At 60.0% G+C, this 9714-nt stretch overlaps 1 protein-coding gene across 1 annotated transcript; it reads right to left on the bottom strand.

The window, feature by feature from the left end:
• Positions 1 to 339: 339 nt before the first annotated feature.
• GOT1 (glutamic-oxaloacetic transaminase 1) lies at positions 340 to 4661 on the bottom strand. The gene is made up of 9 exons (XM_054206968.1): positions 4450 to 4661; positions 3950 to 4131; positions 3257 to 3380; positions 2899 to 3011; positions 2604 to 2708; positions 1886 to 2036; positions 1585 to 1750; positions 1306 to 1448; positions 340 to 1022 (listed from the first exon to the last, which is right to left on the bottom strand). Exons 1-9 carry the CDS (start codon positions 4562 to 4564, stop codon positions 883 to 885), a joined length of 1239 nt encoding a protein of 412 aa, XP_054062943.1. The 5' UTR covers positions 4565 to 4661; the 3' UTR covers positions 340 to 882.
• Positions 4662 to 9714: the final 5053 nt, after the last annotated feature.

Genomic DNA, 9714 nt, shown 5'->3' with positions numbered 1-9714 from the left:
ACCGTCCAGAAAGCAAGCACATACAGATGGACAGAATGGGCTGGATAGCACGGAGCCGGGGGCGGGGGGGCAGAAAGAAGACCACAAGACAGACACGGGAGGAACTGGTCAACTTCATGTAGAGTCACAGGGAGCTCTCAACTACACTTTCCCAATATGACTGTACCCCGTTAGTAGCAACTGTGATCATCAGAAGTGCAACATACCACAAGGGAGAAAGGAAAAGCCTTGAAACAAACCAAGTAAGACCCAGTAAACAAACCAGGATGCTGAGGCTTTAACCTCAGCCTGGGAAGAGGCTAGCACAGCCTGAAGACATGGCATTACACAAGGCAGGGGTTCAGAGATGGAGGTTTAATTTTCTGTCAGCAACACAAAGAAGCAATTAACCACAGTAACAAATGTTTGCTCGCGTAAGGCTTCGAACTGGGTGAAAGCCAGCAACAGCTTCACCCCTCCCCAAAATACTACCGAGTGACATTAGTTCACAAGCCATACAAGATCCCAACCTGTTGGGGCTGTTATCCCACAGCGCATTGCACTGGCACCGGACTTTGCCTAGATCAAACCGGTCAGTTACATGGAGTTGATTTGGATGTGCTAAAGATGCAGCTCTAAGTGCCTGAAGCCCAGGCTGCTGTCAGTCAAACAAGAGCCAAGGCAGCTCATGCTGCCCCCCACCCTCCTGGGGGCACTGGCTTACCCATATTGCAAGGGGTATTTCAAAAAAGCATCAACAGATGATTATCCCTGATTGAGCTATTGCCCCCATCTTTATTAAACCCCAAGAGATGTGGGACAAGGCAAGCCATGAGCAGGGAAAGACACGGACTACACGCTACAGCTTTGGTGACTTCATGTAAGTTTGGTTGTTCATGTGCTTCACTGGATTTTTGTGACGGCTTCATGGATGGACTTGGCCACATAGTCCAGGTTCTTGGTAGTCAGGCCACACATGTTGATGCGCCCACTAGCCATCAGGTAGATGTGTTTTTCCTTGATCATGTACTCCACCTGCTTAGCTGGGGAAACAATTGGACATCAGGTCAGAGCGGTGACCTCAAAGTTCAGAAAAGCCCAAAGAACAAGTCAGGGATGCTTGAATCTCACAAGGAGCAGAAAACTTCCAGCACTGGCCACTAAAATGCTGCCTGATGCTTCATCCCTGCCTAGCCTCAGAGGCAGTGATACCAGGACTCCAGTGAGGTCCTCGAGAGATTCTTGCCTGGACTACTTCAGCCCGGCTCACCCCCAGCAAAACTGTCCCCACCCAAACCTCCCTTCATCACATCACTTGGTACTTACGATTCAGCCCTGTGAAGCTAAACATGCCGATCTGCTCTGTGATGTGATTCCAGGTGCCCGGGGTGCCGAGGGACTCCAGGCGAGATCGGAGCTCTGACCGCATGAGCAGGACACGATCTGCCATCGTCTTCACATTGTCCTTCCTGCAGCAGGCAGGAAGCAGAGCGTGAAGACAGGCATCTGACTGGTTTGGAGCCATCTGGCCAAGCCTGGCGCTCAGAGAAACAGCTTCCCCCCAGCCCCGACTTTCCCTCTCCCACCAGCCCCCGCCACACGTACCACTCAGCAAAGAGCTGCGGGGAAGAGAGTGTAGTTGCCACAATGCGCGCTCCCTGGGAGGGAGGGTTGGACCAAGTGGTGCGCACAATCTTCTCCATCTGGGAAAGCACACGCTGCACGTTGTCTGCATCCTTCCCCACCACAGTCAGGTTCCCCACACGTTCATCTGTGGACAAGCCAAGAGAGGTGAGCCATTGGTCCCACACATCACGGCAAAGCAGAGCTCTCCCCGCCCCCCAGTATGCCAGCCCCATCTGTCTGGGTATGATGCTACTGGACCAGCTTACTGCCAGACACTCACTGTAGAGCCCAAAGTTCTTGGAAAACGACTGTGCACAGAAGAGCTCAAAGCCCTCGGAGACAAAGTATCGCACAGCCCAGGCATCCTTGTCCAGGCTGCCAGAGGCAAAACCTTGGTACGCCGAATCGAAGAACGGAAACAGGAACCGGCGCTGCAAGGAGGAACAGTGTTAGAGGGAAACCCCTTCCCCACAACCTTCACTTTACCCCCCACTGTCCCCGTAGGAGGGAAAAATGACCATTGAGCTTCTGGGCTCAAGGAGACATTGTCCAGCAACACCAGACTGGGATATTTTCTTTCTACTGGCGTAAAGACTAAAGTGGTCAAGAAAAGGCTACATGCAGGAGAAAACTACAGCAGCAGCCTCCTCCCCATTCTGGAGGACACAGGGCACAAGAGATGTCCCACCTTATATCCTGTATCCAGCACCCATGAAAAGCAGGTGCCCTTGGAGAATCTTTCCAGCATGAGAAACCTCACTGCAGACCATGCCATGGAATTTGAAAGCAAGAACTTGGGAGGCAGGAGCAGAAGTGGGATGCTCCTATTCTCTGAGCAGAGAGGACCATCATCCTGCCAGCCTCTCCCTTTAACACCTGCCCTGTGGGACTCTTCCAGCTCCTGCCACATCCCATGCTACTCCCTACAGCCCATCTCCAGCTGGCTCAAGAGCTATTTGTCCCCTCAGCACTGCTTCAGCCCCAGCAGCAGCCCATACCTTCATAACAGCAGCAATCTGCTTCCACTGGTCTGGAGTAGGGTCTGTGCCCGTTGGGTTGTGTGCACAGGCATGCAGAATGAAAATGGAGAACTCTGGGGCTTTCTGAGGAGAGAGTAGGTCTTGGTCATATGCATGGATGAGACTGGGCACCCACAGCAAAGGGAGAGGCCCTGTGCTGCTCTGGGCATCAGCAGTTTCTTTTGTAGAAATCCACTTCCAGGCACAGCACACAAGAGCCCAGCCAGCTGCTGACAGCACAGCACCAAGCCTGTCCCATGCCAGTTTTACTCACCTCCATGTCATCCAGCAGCCCCTGGAGATCCAGACCCCTCTTGGCAGCATCCCAGTAGTGGTAGGTTCTGATATCTTTAAACCCAGCATCCACAAACACGGAATTGTGGTTCTCTGAGGAAAGAAATCACTTTTCAGAAAAGTGGGCCTCACCTCCAGCAAGCCACATTCTCCAGTCCCAGTATCTCCCTAAATGTCACCAAAATATGCAATGGAGACACTTACACTGCCTTCACCCACAAGGGAAAGACTCCTCTCCCACTGCCCAGGCCCCCACAAGGAGCTCAACCATTCCTCCCTCGCCCACTGACCCACAGGGCTCCCTGCAAAGAGGCGGCAGCATGGACAACGGCACTCACCCCAGGACGGAGCAGAGATGTAGACCGGTGTCGCCGTGTTGTTGTTTCCATTGTACCATCGCCTCAGAAATTCCGCGCCAATACGCAGAGCGCCTGTCCCGCCCAAGGACTGAACACTTCCAATCTGCAACAGAGAGAGTTGCCAGCAGGGTCCACCCAGCTCATGAGTACACAGACAGCAGAGGTGCTTGCAAGAGCAAGATAGGATCCCAGACGTGCTCCCAGGGGTCGCCCCAGCCAGGACACCATCCCCTCCCAGTGGTCTTCAACCTCCGTCAGCACTCAGGACCACCCTGACACAGTTATAGACTTCAGTTGTTTCTGCTACTTTTTGTCACAGAGCAGATTCCCAGCTAGTAGCTTATTTCAGGAAAGGTGGTCTATTTTCTGACTTCAGTTTCCTGTAGGGAAACCGTTAAATGGTGAAGGAAAAAAACAAAAACCAAATTCCAATCACAGACCATGTTCGTTCTTTTCCAAAAAACTACAACTACTTGCACAAATGGCTTCACGTACACAGGTTCAAGTGACCTACAACCAGTAAAGGCCACGTCAGAGAAAATTCCCAAATCCTGCCAAAATGCCAGTACTCCACACATTTGCGCTCTACTGCTGCGTCCACTGTGGAGACACCCCGGGGATCCCAGCAGCTCTCCCAGCAAGGAGCAGTCTCGCTCCCTGCCCGCCACCTACCCGGTTCTCCTTGATGGCGGGGCTGTCGTCACCCAGAGCGATCCGGGAGGCGTTGGCCCGGAACTCGGGCAGGCCTAAGATGGGCAGGTACTCGTGGTTCAGGCTGTTGTCGTTGGCGATCATCTGCTCCACTTTCTTCACCACCGGCAGGACCCATGGCTGCCCCTCGTCCGTGCGGTAAGCTGAGAGGAGAGGGAGAGCCGTCCATTCCGCCACACCCAGGTAGACGCTGGGCCTGCCCGGCGCACCGACACCCGAGGTCGGCAGGCAAGACAGCGCGGGGTCGCCCCTGCGACCTTGAGGCCCGCCGCTGACCCGCCCCCCCACCCCGCACCCCGCCGGAGGCTCGCCGCGGCCCGGTGACCTTTCAGGCCCGCGCACCGCTGCCGCCGCCCAGCCGCTCCGGCAGGCACCGGGCCCGCCGTAGGGACACCGACCGGCCTTCCCTCCCCCCCCCGCGGAGATGGGCCCCGCCGGGCCAGGGGAGGCCGCGGACTTACCGCCCACGCCCAGGTTGACCTTCCGCGAGTCCCCGTCCTCCCGGAAATCCGCCGTGAGCTTGAAGACGGCGACGGGCGGTGCGCGGGGCACGGCGGTGAAGATGGAGGCGGCCATGGCGGTGCGGCACAGCCCCCTCCGGTCCGTTAACGGGCAGCGCGCGGCGCCTGGAGGAGACGCTCACCTTCACCGGCGGGGGGCGGGGCCGCCGCGCGGCGCGGCCAATCAGCGGGCGGCCAGCGGCCCCGCCCCCGCTCTCCCTCCGGGGCGCGGCGCGGCCAGCCAATCGCAGCGCGGGATGCCGGTCGGCGGCGGCCGCCGCGCCCTGTGACGCCGGCGGCGCGGGGACGCAGGCGCTTCCTATTGGCGCCCGGCGGCTCCTCGGCCCCGCCCCCTCCGCGGCGCGCGCGGGTTGGCGGGGCCACCCCAGGGTGCAGCGCCCCGGGGACGCAGCGTGACGGCCGCCTTTGGCCGGGACCGGGACCTGGTGCCTGGCCGGGTGGTGCCGGCAGGCCCGGTGCGGTGGCGCACAGGGGCTGCGGGGGTGGCAGCGTCCGGTGGTGGTGGAGAGATCCCGGCAGCGATGGGGTGCGGGGTGGGCCCGAGGAGCGATGCCCGGGGAACGGGGAGCTGCTGGGGATGCCGTGCCCGCGGCAGCGCTGCTCTGCGGCGGTGCTCGGGGTTGCAGCGCTGGGGGGGGCGGAGCACGGCACGATCCCCAGAGGGGGCCCGGGGGCGCAGCATCGGTGCGGGTGCGGATCGGGCCTGGGGCGCAGAGCCGGGGCGCACGGCAGCCCCCGGGGGGCCGCGCCCGGGGCCGCGGGGTGGTGCACGGCTTGGGGGGGTGCAGGAAGGTGCCGTGCCCGGGCGTGTTTCCACCCCAGGGCGGGTCACGGGGTGGTCTCCAGTTCATCTGCCCCGCGTTTTTAAGGCACTTTCCCGATTCCCAGCCGCCTGCGGGTGGGGTGGCGCCCCGAGGCCCTCCCAGCCTCGGGGGAACCCCAGGGTCACCGGGGGGTGCTTCGCCTCCCAGCAAGACCCTCCGGCCGGTGGCAACCGCCGCCAGGTCGAGCCTGGCTCCGGCCCACAGGGAGCGTTTGGGATCGCTTGTCGCCCCGGGAGCTTCCCCCCGAGCCCGTGGCGTTGCGCTTATCCGCAGGGAATTTCGCGTGGCGCTTTGCTGCCGAACTCCGCATCCTTCCTGCGGGCACGGCTCTCCGTGGCTCTTCGAGCCGCCCACCGCCCGGGAGCCTCCCTCCAGCCCTGCGGGGACCTCCGGGGACCCTGGGCGTCGGGGTCGATGCCGTGTCGGGGCTCAGTGGAGCGGCACACGGCCGGTGAGCGGCGGCGGTGCCGGGGGGTGTCGGCAGAGGGCAGAGCCGGACCGCGCATCGCCGGTTATCCCGCAACCCCCGGACTTTGACCGGCTCCGGACGGGACAGGTGGGAGGTGGCCCGGGGCTGCCCCAGCATCCCACCCGCGGCTCCCTCCCCGCCCGCCTCCCCGGAGAGGGGGCTTGCTGCCCCCCCTCGGTGCGTGGCCGGCTCCTTTAGGAACCCGCCGCCCGTCTCGAGTGGCTTTTGAAGTTTGTGGGAATCCGCCCGCGATCCTGTAGCACCTGGAAATGGCTTCGGGAGAAACGGGAAGGACGTTGACAGCAACAGCCCTGTCAGCGCGGCACCCCCACCCCCCACACACACCCCTCGTGACATAAAACACGGGGATACGGGACGGTAAAAGGCCCTGCTGTCCCCAAACGCTTTTGCAGACAACCCGTGTCATACACTCCCTTTGTGAACCTGGCCAAGATCCCTCTGAAAACCAGTTTGGCGCCTCGCCCCCCCTCCCATGCCGAAGGTGGCTCCGCAGCCCGGCTGCCTGGGAGGGAGCCCGCGGGGCACAGCCCTCGCCTCCCCCAGCTCCAGGCAGCACCTGGAAGAACTGCCCAGTGCACTTTCTGCTTAGCATGAGAGCGGGGAAGAGGCAAGAGCTGCCCGGCGGCACAGCAGCGTGCCAACGCTTCTGCCTGCGGAGAAAACAGTGTAATGGGAAAGGCAGAGGAGCAAGACAGCAGTGCTAGACCAAAGCCTTGGCCCTGGTGGGGTTTTTAGCTCGACTCGGATAAAACCTCTATCAGGCCTTGAGAAAAGGCGGCGTGGAAACCCAGAGAGGGCTTCAGCTCTGCTCCCTGCAACAGCTGTGAACCCCTGCAAATGCCCAACCTTGTTAAGGTGCTGTGAGGGCATCTCCAAACCTTACCCTTAACTCTAACCCTAACCTTAAATCTAACCCTACCCATAACTCTAAATCCTACCCTTAACTCTAAACCCAATCAGATGAAGGGCGCTGGGGTTTCCTGAGGTCTGTGGGTGCTGCTAAATGAGAGCTGCCGTGCTAAGCAGGGAAGCAGCTGATGAGAACAAGGGTGTCAGAGCTAAATGGGGGTAGCCCACCGCAGGGTGAGTCATGTTTTCTGCTCATGAGGAGTAAAGCATTGCACAAGCGGGATGCTGCAATGGGAAAAGCCGACCAAGGGTGCTTAGAGCATCCTATTTCTGGAGCAGACAGAAGTGCTGGGGAGTCCCCAGACTGGCAGGCTCTCACTGCACTTACTGGTTTCTAATCCTACCCCTCTCCAAAGAGCACTGGGATATTTGGGGACATGGCCAAGCCCTTTCCCAGTGCAGAGCAGGGAAGTCATGAAGCCACAGGGGTGCTGCCTGCCAAGCTGGCTGCACCAAGCCACTGCTTGGGACCGCCGGAGCAGGCTGAGCAGTGCCAATTGCAGGAAAAAATGCAGTTTCCCCAAACCAGCACTGTCTTGGTCTCCTTCCTCGGGGGCTCCTGGGCAGCACAAGCTCAGCTGATGGTGAGACCGTCTGTGCCACTGCCCATGCCTGCAAGGCCAGGGTCGCTGACCCAGCAGGAGTTACCTGCCGGTGCTCCTGGCTGCCCCCAGCCCTCCTGGTGTCCCATGCCCTTGGCGGCGCAGAGCGGGGCTCTGCTGGGAACAGATGCCGGAACGAGACAAACAGGCACGAAGCAGCAGGCCGCCGGGCCCCCGAGCCGGGTGGCTGTGCCTTAGCAAGATCCCTCTGGCCCTGAGCTTTCATCTCCTCAGCCTACACAAAGGGTGCCACCAAAACGTATGTAAAAGCAGGAGAAACATGGGAGCCGGCCCTGAGGCATCCCTCCCTTCATCTCCTGCCTCCGACTGACAGCCAGCAATGACCTGCCACTCAACAGGAAGGCTTGCACACCTTACCCAGAGTGAAGGAGCCCCCCGGGCGTGCACCACTGCGCCGCATGCAGGCACGGCCCCCCACACTCAGCCCCTCCTGGGAGCCAGAGGCAGGGGGGCTCAGCAGCCATCCCAGATCCTGCAGAGCCCAGGCTGCCACAGGGATGCGGGGATCACTGGGGAGCTGATGCTGCCCTCCCCGCATCATCGAGCCTCGCATGGGCTTGGAAAAAAGCCCTTTTGGGGAGGGTGCAGATGAGCTCCACTCACTCTATCCCCTCGCAAGATCCACCCTCACACCCCTCTGGCCTCTGCCTCATCCTCTTCCTCACAAAAGAGTTCAGCGCTGGGGCACCCTCGATCCCGGCATCATAGAAGGGTTTAGGCTGCCCTGCCCTGCGGTGTTGCCCATCTCAGGCCGAGGCAGGGCGCAGGATGCGGGCAGGGAGCAGAGCCCCGGCCGTTCCCAGCGGGTGCTGCGCAGAGGCTGTTTTCCCAGCCGTCCTCCCAATACAGATGTTTTCTCAGTGCAGGATCCAGACAGAGGAGGGTAAAATGTTTTCATTCCAAGCTCCCGGGGTCAGGTCATGGTTTGTCTAAATGGCTTTTGTTGCTGTAATTATCAGATTAGCTGATCTCTGGCAGTGCGTTTAGGGGCAGCTACATTATCTGCGGATCCTGACTCCCCCACTACCACCCTGCCCAGCTGGGACAGCGGGTTTGTAATGGAGCGATGGGGATCAGGGATGCCAGGAGAGCCAAGTGAAAGGTTCATGCTTGATTTTGAGCTGGTACCCAGATGGACCCCGGCCCAGGAGCAGCCAGAACATTTGGGGAAGACAGCAGTGAGCCTCCTTGACCTCCTCATTGCACATGATGATGCTGAGCTTGGCCTGATCCTTTCCTCCTACTCCAACCTGCAACACACCACAGCTGCAGAACCCCATCCCAGGCACCTGCCTGCTGCTGTGGCTGACGCTGAGCATGCAGACATGGGATGGGGGCACCTGAGGTGCCTCCACTTGCTCAGGGCTGGTGCTCCCAGCAGGTCTTGGGGGCAGGGGGTCCGGGACCCTGCACTGCGGCTGGGATGTGGGAGCCTGGGGCCAGTGCCTGGCCGCGGGATGCTGCGAGGGGTGGGCAGCCCCCCAGCAGCCGGGGAGATGCAGGAATAGGAGCGTGAGATACCAGGCGAGACGGAGAGCGTGACAGGGAGATGAGAGAGCAGGGCGAGGAGCAGATAAAGAGGGATCAGGAGTTTCCGGCCCCCGCCAGCCCCTCGCCGGGTCCATCTGTCAGCGCCTGCGAGTGCTGATGGCACCAAGCCTTGGTGGCAGCCGGGGCCGTAGGTGCTGCCGAGGGGCACCGTCAGGGGCTGGGAAGGGGCCCCCGCCGCTGCCTTCCTGCTGTGCTGGAGGAACGGCAGCACCTTGGCCCCCAGTGTGGCCGGGGATGGGCAGTGCCCATGCACAGTCCCACGGGTGCCCCCGAGGCCGAGCCCCCCCCCCCCGCCCCCCCCACACCCCCAGCCCGGCCGCACACACAGATAGGGAGCACCAGGGATTTCACTCACCGGCACCAAAAAAAAAAAATCAGTTCACACTCTGATGGGCTGCAGGTGAACACGCAGGTGCTCAGTAGCCACTCACGCAGGCACCGTGCCCGCAGTGGCCGCCTGCCCCCCGACACATCATCCCACCTCCTCTCTCACCTGCCGTAGGTGGGAGCAACAGGAGTTTCCCTTGAGCAAGGCAGAAGCTGTAAAGAAATTAAATAATTTCAAGTCAGAACAGACTTTATTGTTTTTCCATAAAAAAAAATTGTTTAAAATGTGCTTTCACTGGATTTCAGTTTCTGAAGTTTTATCATGCTGGAGCGTAACACCCCACTGAATGAAGACTTCTGGAGCAGAACATCTACATCTTCTCTTCAAGGAACTTTTCAACCTTTTTAAATGCTTCAGAAAATTTCAACAGCAAAATTCTGCCTTTAAAGACCATGTTCCTGCAGGAAGTTTTGGCTTCAG

Source organism: Rissa tridactyla, chromosome 6 (assembly GCF_028500815.1).
Source record: "Rissa tridactyla isolate bRisTri1 chromosome 6, bRisTri1.patW.cur.20221130, whole genome shotgun sequence".
Taxonomy (NCBI): Eukaryota; Metazoa; Chordata; class Aves; order Charadriiformes; family Laridae; genus Rissa; species Rissa tridactyla.
This window is presented reverse-complemented; position numbering and strand designations above follow the sequence as displayed.

Coding starts and splice junctions, on each gene's coding strand:
- GOT1 (XM_054206968.1), bottom strand. CDS start 4,564: ATGGCCGCCTCCATCTTCACCGCCGTGCCCCGCGCACCGCCCGTCGCC. Junction 3,012..3,256: donor CATCTCTGCTCCGTCCTGGG/GTGAGTGCCGTT, acceptor TTCTTTCCTCAG/AGAACCACAATTCCGTGTTT. Junction 2,709..2,898: donor GGCTGCTGGATGACATGGAG/GTGAGTAAAACT, acceptor CTCTCTCCTCAG/AAAGCCCCAGAGTTCTCCAT.